Source organism: Miscanthus floridulus, chromosome 4 (assembly GCF_019320115.1).
Source record: "Miscanthus floridulus cultivar M001 chromosome 4, ASM1932011v1, whole genome shotgun sequence".
NCBI lineage: Eukaryota > Viridiplantae > Streptophyta > Magnoliopsida > Poales > Poaceae > Miscanthus > Miscanthus floridulus.
In genome coordinates this window covers 120,958,884-120,973,109 of record NC_089583.1, presented here as the reverse complement: position 1 = coordinate 120,973,109, position 14,226 = coordinate 120,958,884, and the positions used below count along the sequence as shown (strand labels likewise).

At 44.3% G+C, this 14,226-nt stretch overlaps 1 protein-coding gene across 1 annotated transcript; it reads right to left on the bottom strand.

Annotated features, from left to right (window-relative positions):
- Positions 1–7,782: 7,782 nt before the first annotated feature.
- Positions 7,783–13,914, bottom strand: LOC136552914 (uncharacterized). Its single transcript, XM_066544487.1, has 9 exons — positions 13,618–13,914; positions 11,226–11,411; positions 10,992–11,084; positions 10,717–10,899; positions 10,511–10,613; positions 10,237–10,419; positions 8,933–10,068; positions 8,040–8,647; positions 7,783–7,858 (listed from the first exon to the last, which is right to left on the bottom strand). Exons 1-9 carry the CDS (start codon positions 13,912–13,914, stop codon positions 7,783–7,785), a joined length of 2,865 nt encoding a protein of 954 aa, XP_066400584.1.
- Between the last annotated feature and the right edge of the window lie 312 nt (positions 13,915–14,226).

Genomic DNA, 14,226 nt, shown 5'->3' with positions numbered 1-14,226 from the left:
GGTGCGAGAATGTTGAACCGGATTATTTGCAAGTTTTACCGCACTTTCATTGTCGCACAAAAGAGGTACTTTCTCTAGAACTACTCCATAGTCTAGTAAAGTTTGTTTCATGTATAATATTTGTGCACAACAAGCACCCGTGGCAATGTATTCCGCTTCGGCAGTGGACAAAGCCACACTATTTTGTTTCTTGGAGGACCAAGACACAAGTGATCTACCAAGCAAATGGCACCCTCCGGATGTGCTCTTTCTATCAACTTTGCATCCGGCGTAATCCGAATCGGAATAGCCAATTAATTCAAATAAAGCTCCTTTGGGATACCAAAGGCCAATGCTTGGTGTGTGCTTAAGATACCTAAGGATTCTTTTTACGGCAATTAAATGAGTTTCCTTAGGACTAGCTTGAAATCTAGCACACATACACACACTAAACATGATGTCGGGCCTAGATGCGGTTAAATATAACAAGCTACCAATCATGGAATGGTAGAGAGTTTGATCAACCGAGTTACCTCCCTCATCTAGGTCGAGATGTCCATTGGTAGGCATTGGGGTCTTGATTAGCTTACATTCATCCATCTTGAATCTCTTGAGAAGATCTTTTGTGTATTTCTCTTGAGAGATGAAGATGCCTTCTTTCATTTGCTTGACTTGAAAACCAAGAAAGAATGTAAGCTCACCAATCATTGACATCTCAAACTCCTTAGACATCAATTCACCAAATTCTTTGCATGAGTCTTCATTTGATGATCCAAAGATGATATCATCAACATATACTTGACAAATGAAGATATGCCCATCAAGCTTCTTGGTGAATAGTGTGGTATCGACCTTCCCAATGGTGAAGCCCTTCTCAATAAGGAAGTCCCGAAGGCGCTCATACCAAGCTCTTGGGGCTTGCTTAAGCCCATATAGTGCCTTGGACAACCTATAAACATGATTAGGATATCTAGAGTCTTCAAACCCGGGAGGTTGATCAACATAGACTAGTTCATTAATAAAGCCATTTAAGAATGCACTTTTCACATCCATTTGATATAGTTTCATTTCATGATGTGATGCATATGCAAGAAGGATACGGATGGCTTCTAATCTTGCAACCGGTGCAAAGGTTTCTCCAAAATCTAAACCTTCAACTTGAGAGAACCCCTTTGCTACTAGTCTTGCCTTGTTCCTCACAACAACACCTTGATCATCTTGCTTGTTGCGGAACACCCACTTCGTTCCAATGACTCTTGCACCTTTTGGTCGCTCTTCAAGATTCCAAACTTCATTGCGAGTGAAGTTGTTCAACTCTTCATGTATGGCATTGATCCAATCCGGATCTTTGAGAGCTTCTTCTACCTTGGTAGGCTCATAACAAGAGACAAAAGAGTAATGAGCAATAAATGAGGTAAGTTTTTGAGATCGAGTCATCACCCCCTTTGTTGGACTCCCTATGATGAGATCTTGTGGATGATCTTGTAGGAGAGGTGTATTTCTTCTATTGACCACTTGAGGAGGAGGTTGTGGAGCATCAACATCTTGTGCTTGTACCACCATTTGCTCATGGGAGATATGAGTATCTTCATTTTCTACTCTCCCAACTTTTTCACCATCTTGTGGTACATTTGATGAAGAGGGTTGATTAATGACTTGTACATCATCTTCATCATCTTTTGGCTTGATGTCTCCCACCGGAATATTCTTCATAGCCTCCCTCAATGGTTCATCACCTACATCATCAAGATTCTCATGTGCTCCTTGAGAGCCGTTAGATTCATCAAATTCCACATCATATGTTTCTTCAACCAAGCCGGTGGCATGATTAAATACTCTATATGCTTTGGACTTCAATGAGTAACCAATAAGAAAACCTATATCACAACGCCTTTGAAACTTCCCTAGGTGTTGCCGCTTCTTGTAGATGTAGCACTTGCAACCAAACACCCTAAAGAAGGAGACGTCCGGCTTCTTCCCATTGAGCAACTCATATGGAGTCTTGACAAGGAACTTTTGAAGAAATAGGCAATTGGATGCATAACATGCGGTGTTGATTGCTTCCGCCCATAGAGCTTCGGGGGTGTTGTACTCATCTAGCATTGTCCTTGCAAGAGTGATCAAAGTCCGGTTCTTCCTCTCAACTACACCATTTTGTTGAGGAGTATAGGTTGCGGAGACTTCATGTTTGATTCCAACTTCATCACAATAAGCTTCTATGTTTGTGTTGTCAAACTCTTTGCCATTGTCACTTCTTATCTTCTTGAGCTTCACTTCAAATTCATTTTGAGCTCTCTTGGCAAACTTCTTAAAACAAGATGCAACTTCGGATTTGTCATGAAGGAAGAACACCCATGTATATCTTGAATAGTCATCCACAATCACAAGACAATAGAGATTTCCTCCCAAACTCTTGTATGTTGTTGGTCCAAATAAATCCATGTGTAGGAGTTCTAGCACTCTTGTGGTTGACATGAAAGCTTTGGTTGGATGAGTGTTTGCAACTTGCTTGCCGGCTTGACATGCACTACAAAGCTTGTCTTTTTCAAACTTTACATCCTTCAACCCTCTCACCAAATCATTCTTCATAAGCTTCTTGAGTGAGCTCATCCCAACATGAGCAAGTCTTCTATGCCATAGCCACCCAAGTGTTGTTTTGGTGAATAGGCAAGTCTTCAAGTTTGCATCTTCGGAGGTGAAGTCAACTAGATATAAGTTGTTGTATCTAAATCCATTGAATATCACTTGATTGTCATCTACCTTGGACACAACCACCTCCTTCTCGGTGAATAAGCATTGAAAGCCAAGATCACACAATTGCCCAACGGATAGCAAGTTGAAGCTCAATGAAGCAACATAAAGTACATTGGAGATGGAATGATCATTTGATATTGCCACTTTACCCAATCCTTTAACCTTGCCCTTTGAATTATCTCCAAATGTTATTTTCTCTTGTCCATCTACCTCTTCATCTAGTGAGGTGAACATACGAGGGTCACCGGTCATATGTTGAGTGCAACCACTATCAATAACCCAATGACTTCCACCGGTCTTGTAGTTCACCTACACACAAGAGATTCAAGCTTTAGGGATCCAAGCTTGTTGAGGGCCCTTCACCTTCTCAACAAGTGACTTAGCCACCCAAATTTTCTTAGGCCTACTCTTGTTGGGGGGACCCAAGAACATGACTTTCATCTTTCCACTCGAATCTTTTCTAAGCATGTAGTGAGCATTGAAAGCAAAGGGTCTAGCATGCTTGGGCAAGGGTTGTGGCGGTGGAGTTTGACACTCATGAGCAAAGTGGCCTTCTTGTCCACATTCAAAACATCTCTTTGGCTTTGGCTTTGGCTTTGATTGTTGATGTTGAGCTTGAGCCTTCTTCTTCTCTACACTTGCCATATATCCAATGCCACTTCTATCCATCTTCATGACGGTATTCATGAGTAGCTCACTTTGGAGATGCTTGCCTCTAGAAAACTTGCTCAATCCCACCTTGAGATGCTCTTTCTCCATCTTGAGCTTCTTGTTCTCTTCCTTGAGAAGATCATTGTTCTTCTCCTCCTTGAGTTTCTTGACTTCTTCTTTTAACTTCTCATTTTCAAGGATCACCTCTTTGTCATGATCAAGAGTTTCTAGCACAATGGTGTTGTGACTTTTCATTTCTTCAAGATCTTTCATGAGCTTCTCATTGTTACTCTTAAGCTTGACATACTCATCATAGTTATTGCACTCAACCACTTGCTTGCCCTTGCTACTAGATCCATGCTCAATGCTTTCATCAATTAAATCATCACATGAGGTAGCTATATCAATCTTAACAACATGGTTAGTAGCATCATGTGGCTCATTTGGTAAGAATTCTTGTGCAATAATGAGGGCATCATAATTGATCTTTAGAGTTGCATATTCATCTTTTAGCTTATTGTGACTAGTGATAAGCTCATTGTGCACCCACTCAAGTTTATCATTTTTATCTTTAAGCTCTTTCTTAGAAGATTTGAGCTCATTGAGTTTGGATGATATAGAATCATTTGTTTCTTTGAGCTCATCATTAGCCTTTTCTAATGTGTCACATTTAGCTAAGAGTAAGTCATTTTTAGCATAAAGTTTTTCATTTGTAGCTCTACTCTTTCTAATGATCTTAGTATATTTTCTTAGTATTTTGACAAGATCATCATAGGTAGGTGAGTCATCATCATCGCTATCACTATCATCATCACTAGCATGTTCATCATCACTACTATCATCACTCTTAGTTACCTTGCGTTCACCTTTGGCCATAAGACATAGGTGTGTAGAGGATGATGGCGATGGTGGTGGTGAAGATGCAAGATCAATAGCAATGGCGGCCACCTTATCATCGTCACTATCATCATCGGATGATCCACTTGATGAATCAATGTCCGTGAGCCAATCACCGATAATATAGGCCTTGCCACTCTTCTTCTTCTTGTAGAACTCCCTCTTTTTGCCATCTCTCTTCTTGTATGGCTTGTTCTTCTTCTTTTCATCTTCATCACTTGAATCATCTTTCTTGCCCTTGTTCTTGAACTTGTCTTTCTTGGGCTTTGTGCATTGATGAGCTAGATGACCAAGTTCGCCACAATTGTAGCAATCTATCTCGGAGATTGGCTTTCTTCTTGAGCTAGTGAAGAACTTCTTCTTCTTGCCATCAAACTTGATGCCACTCTTGTTTAGCCTTTTTAGCATCTTGGTGGTCTTCTTCACCATGAGGGCAAGGCTTTCTTCATCATCTTCATCACTTGAGCTCTCATACTCAAGTCTTGCTTTGCCCTTGTCTTGGCTAGCTTTGAATGCTAGGTCCTTCTCTTTCTTCTTTGTAGAGGATGAGCCATCTTGTGGTGTGATGTGCATGTACATCTCATGAGCATTGATCTTTCCCAAGATTTGTGTCGGTGTAGCGGTGGAAAGATCACCTTGATGTAGCACGGTCACAATGTGCCCATATTTATCAATGGGAAGGACACTCAAGATTTTTCTCATAACATCGGATGGTGACATTTGAGTAAGTCCAAGCCCATTGACTTCCTCTACAAGAACATTTAATCGAGAATACATCTCATTAGCACTTTCTTTGGGAAACATCTCAAAAGAATTTAGCTTTTTAATCACGAGATGATAGCGTTCCTCACGCTCACTCTTGGTTCCCTCATGGAGCGCACAAACGTCCGACCATAGAGCATGGGCGTCTTTGTGGTTCCTTACACGATTGAACACCTCTTTGCAAAGGCCTCTAAAAATGGTGTTGCGAGCCTTTGCATTCCATTTCTCATAATTCACTTCATCGCCTTGAAGTTGTGCGGCATTCCTAGGTGCGGGGAACCCTTGAGAGGCGGCTCTAAGAATTCCAACATCTAGAGCTTCTAAGTATGCCTCCATGCGGATTTTCCAATATGGAAAATCATCTCCCTCAAAGATAGGAGGAGGTCCATCCCCGTGAGACATCTTGCTCTAAGCGATTAAGCTTAAAAACGTGAGCACGAGGCTTTGATACCAATTGAAAGGATCAAGATGCCCAAGAGGGGGGGGGGGTGAATTGGGCTAATTCTAAATTCTCTTGCAATAATCAAATCCTACGAATAGCCCAATTAACCCCTTGTGCCTAGAAAAGTGTTTATATTAAACTAATGCACGACAACCTCTCAACCTATGTTCCAAACTTACTCTAGCAAGCAATTCTATGGATGTAAAACAAGTATTAAATTGCTCAAAGTAAATACTCAAAGTAAGTGCTCAAAGTAAGTAGAGAGAGAAAGGAACGCGGCGATGTTTTGCCGAGGTATCGGAGAGTCACCACTCCCCACTAGTCCTCGTTGGAGCACCCGCGCAAGGGTGTAGCTCCCCCTTGATCCGCGCAAGGATCAAGTGCTCTCTACGGGTTGATTCTTCGACACTCCGTCGCGGCGAATCACCCAAAGCCGCTCACAACTTGAGTTGGGTCACCCACAAGCTCCGCCGGGTGAACACCAAACTCCCGATCACCACCAAGCCGTCTAGGTGATGACGATCACCAAGAGTAACAAGCACGAACTCTCACTTGACCATGCGAAGCCTAATGAGAAGATGGATGCACACTTTGCTACTCTTGATTTGCTAGTGAGGCTACTCTCTTGGATTCTCAAATCACAAACACCTCACTAGGATCTTGCTCTTCTTGGCACTCACAAACGTGTTTCTCAGCTGTTGGAATGAGCAAAGGATACTCCACTCACGAGTGGAGCTTCTATTTATAAGCCAGCCTGAAAAACTAACCGTTATGAGCTTCTGCGGGGTGACCGGACGCTCCGGTCGTGATGACCGGACGCTCCGGTCAGTTCAACCCGCGAACCAGCATTCAAGTGATGACCGGACGCTGTCAGGGTCCGGTCAGTATCGACCGGACGCGTCCGGTCGCTCTTGGATGCTTACTGTAAACGACCGGACGCTGGATACTCAGGGTCCGGTCACACTGACCGGACGCGTCCGGTCACACTTTTCCAAGTCTGGACCCTTACTGGAGTTGACCGGACGCTGGCCCTCAGCGTCCGGTCACATGACCTCCCAGCGTCCGGTCACACCAGACTTGATCTTCTCGGTCAAATGAACTGACCGGACCCTGCGGCCAGCGTCCGGTCGCACCGGAGCCAGCGTCCGGTCAGTATTTGACCCTCCATTCACTTCCAACTTCCGAACATATGTGAATGAAGTTTGCTCCAAAGGATCTTAGGCATTCATAGGAGCTACCTAGAGCTAGTTTTAACAAGTGTGCATCACACCTAACTCACTAGACTCAACTAGGTCAAGCTACCCGTTCATACCCCCCTTCATAGTACGGCCAAAGGAAAAACAAAGTCCTAAACTACTCTAAGTGTCTCTCCAACTCCAATCGACACTTAGAACTAGTCATCCTTAACCTTGTCGTCCATCCTTTGAAAACCGAAACGATTTCCATCGGGGGCATGACAACCTCGATTGCCCAATCGATCTCCATTACCATGACCTAACTTAATTGCCTCTGCAAAACACACGTTAGTCATAGTAATCTTGTATTGACATTAATCACCGAAATCCAACTAGGGGCCTAGATGCTTTCAGGCATGAATATACCGTTTTGGAACTTTGTGGACTGGGATAACACCGTCATCTAAATTCGGGGGACCATCGGTGATCACTTTAAAAGTTTATGGACTAGGATGACATCGGTGGTCAAATTTAGGAATCTACATATCACTTTGGAAATTTGTGGACGTGGATGACACCGCCAACCAAGTTTACGGACCGACTGTAAATTTTACTTGTCCCTTGATACTAGGGTCGCTATACATATCATGTCTCGGTAAGTAATGCACGGAAGCAATAAAACAGAAACAACAAACTGCTGCACCTAAATGCCTTTTCTTCATTTCTCTATTTTCAAATAAAAAACTAAACAAGCAAATCTACAGAATCACGGTTCCTTTTTTGGGGGAACATTTTCCACTTCTCCTGCCCAAATTTTTTTTGGACTGTCTATGCTGAAGACGAAACTATATTGCTACACTACGCCTTCTATGTGTTGCTTATCTAAGGAAAGGATTCATCATCATCTAAAAAGAAATAAAGGTGAGACGAGGATTATAATTGTTTTACACGGCACCACACTGCCACCATATCACGAAGGCTAATAGCATCTAAACTTGCTACGCTGTCGGACGAAAATCCTGCTGGGGCACCTATCTGACATCCCGCTGCAACTCCGAGCTTCTTCCCGTCATTAACTTCTACCACTACGATTAGCTGGATTATCTCAATGTCCTGTCAGTCTCAGCGGCAACCAGCTTGGAGGGGAGGGAAATCAGCTTCATCTCTCAGTTGGTACATCTCTTCATTCTCTTCTGACCTGCACGTTTTCACTAAAAATATTATGGGAATTTCTTGACTCGAATTACTTCTGATACAACAAAACTGCAGACTTAATGGGGTCCTAAACTGCAACAACATGAGCTACATGTTCCAAGCAGTAAAACACTGCAAGTTACTGATCGCATAAAAATTATACACTATGAGATGGAAATGAATACCTGCTTTTGGCTTCAACAGCCTTAGCGCTCGGCGCCACTGAAGCAGGGGCTTCAGCAGGCGTCTTGCTAACAGGGGGAGGTACTACTTCAGCTCTCTTTCTAGTGGGGAGCGCTGGGAATGCTTCCTCAAACTGTGTTGAGGCTGAGGAAAGTCCCAACGAGAAAGGCCCCAAGGATCCAAACTCGCTTTCTGCCGCATGTAAAAAATCTGCTGTGGCAGGTGAGGAAGGCTGACAGGTAGGATTTCCTTGACCATTTTGAGGAAGTACTATCCCTGACGAAGATGATGGTGGCATTGTCTGTCTTCCCTCAACAAAATCTCTTCCTAATGCCTGTTTGGTTCCACCGTCTGTTGCTACATGCTCCTTGAAACGAACAAAATCTCCATCCGGAACTGAGCTCTTGCTTGAATAACCATTCTGCTGCGCACTGTTTTGCTTCTTCGGTGATTGATTTGTTGCACTTTGAGCTATGGCATCTTCAGTTTGTGAGCCAGAATATCCTTGCTCAGCTGAGTAATACCGACGATCAGATAACCTCTGTCTTTGTTTTCTTGCTCGTATTATTTCTCTTTCAAGCGTTATACGCTCCCTGTATGTATGATAATCCTGGAAATCAAAACATGAACAGAGATTGAATAAGTAACCACTTGAAGAAGGTTTTACAAATAAACATGGTCACATACTATCTGGTTATACAAAAACTACGCCCATGTAGCGTACAAAAATTTGAATCAGAGATTTGGTAACGAAGCAATTTTTCCTGACAGTGATGTATTAACAAACCATTTACCCTTAAAAGGAAATAAGAAATCATGCAAGAGCTCGATGAATTTACTGAAAAAGCGCAAATAAGGAAACAAACAAATAAGATCTTGTGATAAGAGTTTGTACCACATTGGGAATGTATGTGCCAGTTCCATGCGTCTTAGGAGAGAAACAAAACCAAGAAACAGGATAGTTATCTGAATTGGTTGAAGAAGATGAAGGAAATGTTGATCCGTTGGGGGACAATGGTATATTCTGCTGCCAAACCATATCCACTTGGGCCTCGGCATGTGGTTGTTGTGAATCATCTCCTGTGCTATGAGAACAATACACAGGAGATAGTTTCCTTCTCTCGCTATCAGTAGATGAAGCTAATGACAGGCTTGAGGATCTAGTGCTAGTTTTCAACTTCAAGATCATGTCTGGCATCTTGAAAGAATCCTCATCTATCATATTAGCTAAACATGCTTCTTCAACAGCCTGCCGGAGTTCATCAAACAAAGACTCCAGGTGGTACTGAACTTTGCGAAGGCATCCCAAGTGCAGCTCCAGATCACCTGAGAGATCCAGCATATTTGACAGCAAGAAGGGTGGGAGTAGTTTTTTTCCTGCACGGGGAGCAGTCCAATCTGACTCATCAACAAAACAAGAACTGCAAAAATCCAAGATATTTGCACTAGTCGAGTTATTCGATATATGCGCGGGATGCTCTGCATAAATCTGTTGTGGTCCATTTACTCTACTGATCTGGTGTAAATCTTCCTCTGCTGCATAATTCTCCAAGCACTCTTTACTGTTGCCATTACCATTATCTTGAGAAAAGGATGAGTGGCTCCTTAAACTTGCTAAAGTTGATGGATTTTCTTTGAAATCAGATGTATATTCCATGAACCAGATTTTATTCCAAGGAAGATCCTGAATAAGACCAGGCAAATACTTACCTGAATTCTTATGCACATCTGTCACACTTGAGTCTTTGTCTGGCAGTTTCGATGAATGACACGAACTTCCGTTTTCAACCTCATTCATGCAAGAAGATTTACACCTCGATCCATCTTCACTAAGTGCCCTCTCAGGACCAAGCAAGGGTTGGAATGAACTACAAGTGTCAATGTCTGGTCTTTCTCCCTTTCCATGTCTCTTCAGTGTGTTTGCGAAAAATCCGTAAATTTCATCACGAATGTACTCGGAGGGTAACATGAGAATTTGACCAAGCTTTTGTGCTCCAAACGATAAAGCACTGCGTATGCGATAAAAGTTTGCTGCACAAGATTAGCATATGTAAGAATCCTCCACTAAAAGGATTTTTAGTATACGTGCAGCAAAAAATCTGGTAAACATCCACACACACGCACGGTATTTCGAAAACATAATAAATGAGGTGACACAGTATATAATAGAATGAATTAGTGCCTTTTTTTTATTCTAACCTTTACTGACACTTCTGCCGAGATTATTATTCGCCTTGAGTGGATCAATTATGTTTAAAAACTTCTGGCGGAACTGTGTGTCGCATCCCTCAAACTCATTTGGAATTACAACAAGTCTATCCAAATAGCCTTGTTGGAATTCCTTGCCAAGCAATAATTCGCCTTGTACTTCTGTAGGTTCCACTGCAAATTGCAAATTTTAATAATTAGACAATAGATCATACCACTGGTGATTTATCAACAAAACAAAATAAAACAAGAACATATGACCCACCAGTTAAGTTCGGTAATGATGACAAATCAACAAGACCATTTAAGCTAATTCCATATCGATCCCAGTCAAACTTGCTAAAATATTCCAAAAACCTATAAAGGGCCTGTCAAAAAAAGCAGGTAGTACATGCAAAAGAGTTAGTTTGAATATCACTTAAACATATTTGTAAGAGCTCAAAAGAAGTTCTGAATTCCAAAAATTATTACCTCCATAGGACCATGCAGAGACTTGTGGAACATATTGAATATGTAAAGAATAAGTGTTTCCAAGGCATAAGTAGATATCAGTCCATGATGGGCTCCTAATATGCGACTTTCATGGTAGCACCAAGCCTTGATTAACATAATGCTCCTTTTGAACAAATGGTTTTTGCCAATCTGACGGTCAACCTAAAGCAATAACAGTAACTCGTTCAATGTATAGTGTTTTTCAAACCCAGAAAGTGCATGTGGAGCAAAAATTCACGTTTGCATTTGCTTACCAGCTCAAGAAAGCAGAACGTGGACACACCCCCAATCTGGTTGAAAGAGACATCCACGATAATGTTCTCAATAATACATTTTATGAGCTTAACCTAGTTGAACAATAAAACCAAAGTTAGCACACGGGCAATATCAAAATGTATCAAGAAAAAAATAATGCGTATCAAGTATCAACTACTTTGACAGAAAAGTGGGTTAAACATAAGATGCACAAATAGGAATATGCACTGTACCTCAGCGTTGATGAAGTGCAAGCCTGTCAGTTTGAACTCGGCGTCACAGTTTTCCTGTTCCGACTCGAGCATCCTGCGGACATCATCGATGAATGTACTGTTTAACCATGTGTTCCCCAGTACGGTTATATCAACGTCGCCATCGGGGAGATACGTCCTCAGCGGCACTGATCCAAATGCAAAGACCTGGATTGTATGATAATACAAAAAACAATGTTATTTCAGTGCAAAATGTGCTAATGTTCAAAATAAAGGAGATAATGTGCTGCACACTAATAGCAAATCCACCGAGAAAATGTGCTGCACACTAATAGCCAAACCACTGAGACAATGTAACATGCATTTCAATTGACATTAGTGGATCTGTGGATGTGGTGTGTACGAACTACTGTCGAACATCTATAAACACCAACACGATGCTTCTTATACGGTTTTAATTGCATACAAAACAGATCTCATGCGTGCACCACAGTTGAATGCAGTACGGTGTCAGGAAGTGGAAGGAACCTATGCTGATCAACCTAGTCACATTGGCCCCGTTCGGTTTACCTCATATTCGGCTTGTTCGGCTTGTTTTTCAGCCGGAACTGTGTTTTTCTCTCACGATAATTCAGCCAGAACAGTGTTTTTCAACCAGTTTCAGCTAAGATTCAGCAAGCCGAACGGGGCCGCAACATGTCGAGGAGGTTGACATGAAGGTGGTCGCCATAGCTTTGAGTAAATATAAATATCAATAGGATATGCAGCATCGGCCTAATTTTTCAGGCCCTGCATGCCGCACACTCATCTAAGGTATATCGTATACGCATGTCGCCGCAGCACGTACGTAGCGCAGATGGCACTAGATATGGTGTCGAGAAAAGCTATTAGTTGCCGATGCTGCTCGATTCAGGCACGTGAGATGGTAGGCAGCCACTACGGCCGGTGTCAAGCAAAGCTCATATATAGTTGCCGAAGCCTGTTTTTTTTTTTTTTTGCCGAAGCCTGTTCGATTCAGGCACGTGAGATGTGAGATGAACTACCCAGGAACCCACATCACAGGTCACCTGCGATGCATCGGCGCATGCACCTAGATTACGAGCCTGACACGATCACGGGTTCAGGACACGGCGAAGGCCTAGGATGGGTCGTGTCTTTTCTCTGAAGACACGGAAAAAGCTACAAGCTATACACAGGAGGCCGCAGTCCACGACAGAAACAGAAACAGTCTAATCGATCGTGCCCAGAAATGTCCTAATATCGCCGGCTTAACAAAACCTGTACGTACTTGGTAGCAACAGGGTAAAAAAGTGGAAGCAAGGTATAATCCAGTTACGTAATAATTTTTAAATAGTCAAATTACTTAATTACACGAACATAAAAGGACAAAAAAAATACATTTGACCCGAAAATGGACCTGAAAATACTAGCCACTGCACATGACGTGATGCATGCTACCTGGCGTGACATAAGGGTTCTAGTAATCCAAGTGCTAAGACTGACGAGTCAACTGAATGATTAGTCGGAAAGGGACATGGAAGTATGGATCAAGAATTAATAAACAGAATATCCCTAATCCCAATCCCAGCGGCTAGGTGAAGGAAAACTACAGGAGCATGCATGGAATGGCCGGAATTAGCATAGGCACACACATACGCGCATGACGAAAACAGAAACAGCCATGGACGGACGACGGATGCACGTACGTGCGGCTGCGGCCTTTTCGCTAAAGACGCGGAGAAAGCTACGACCTACATACGCTACGGCGACAGCGACCACAGTCCACGTCACGTCACTAAACACATTTCTTTTTCTCGCGCTAGCGACAGGCCCGCCGGGGCACGGTGAAAGCGGGGGCGAAGGCGACAGATCGATTTGACCATCGTGCTGGCTGTAAAAACTAATAAAGAAATAAAAACTGAGAGAGAAATTAGCTCCGACAGCACAATAAGCATGCGATAGTCAACGGCAATCAGTAAAATAGGACGACCATACATACATACATATGGGAGTACTATAATCCAATCACACATATGAACATCTCCACGAGCAGGACCTGCTAGGACCCAGGTCTTAGCTAGAAGAAAGCGACGGCGTGCAGTACGCGGCGATGCGATTGGGATCGGGGATTGCGGGTACGCAGCAGCGGGCCAGCGGCACGAGGCTTCCGTTCCGGGAATGGAAGCAAGCAGCAAAGACGAAGCAGCGCCGCCGCACGACACGAAAACGAAACGGAAAGCTAAACCCCTTCCCTTCTCTCCCTCCCGAAGCTGACGACGACGACGCGCGGCGGCCGGGCAAGCGGCGGGCGACAGGGAGACGCTAGGGAGCTAGCGCTGGCGCTCGCGAGAAAATAAACGGCTCCCTCGGGTAGGGAGATGGAGAGGGATCGGAGCGGGGGGTACGCACGCACCTCGCAGCCGAGGGAGGAGCCGATGAGTCGCCTGAGGTAGCTGATGACGTCCTGGCGGCGCCGCTCCGCCTCCTGGGTGGGGTGGACGCGCAGCACCACCTCGCCGGCGGCCGCCTCCGCGGCACGCACCGCGTCCCGCCGGATCTCCGACGGCGGTGGCGCCCTCCTCGCCATCACCGCCGCCAGCGTCTCCCTCTCGCCTCCGCTGCCGCTCGCGCCGGCAGCGGCAGCGGCCATCCCCAACGGGAGCGCCCACCCGCCGTCCGCTCCCTGGCCGCGGCCGCCGAAGTACGCCATTGGAGCCGGGGGAGGAATCCAATCGATCGGAACGAATGGAAAGCGCCGCGGGCGGAATCGGAGGGGTTTTCGCCCTCCGAGGCAGGAAAAGATTTCTCCCCTTCTCCTTTGGGGTCGGGTCGGGTCGGGTCGGGTCTCCTCTGGTCCGCTCGGGGATCCAGGTGGAGTTGGTTTGGTTTCTTCGGCTGCGGCTGGCTGCCCGAGGTGGTGGGCTCTGGCTGTCTAGCTCCGCACTCGCCTGCCGCTGCTTATATAGGCGAGGCCACCGCAACGGGCCCGCGTGGTGCGTGCCTGTGCCTGTGCCCTGCTGTG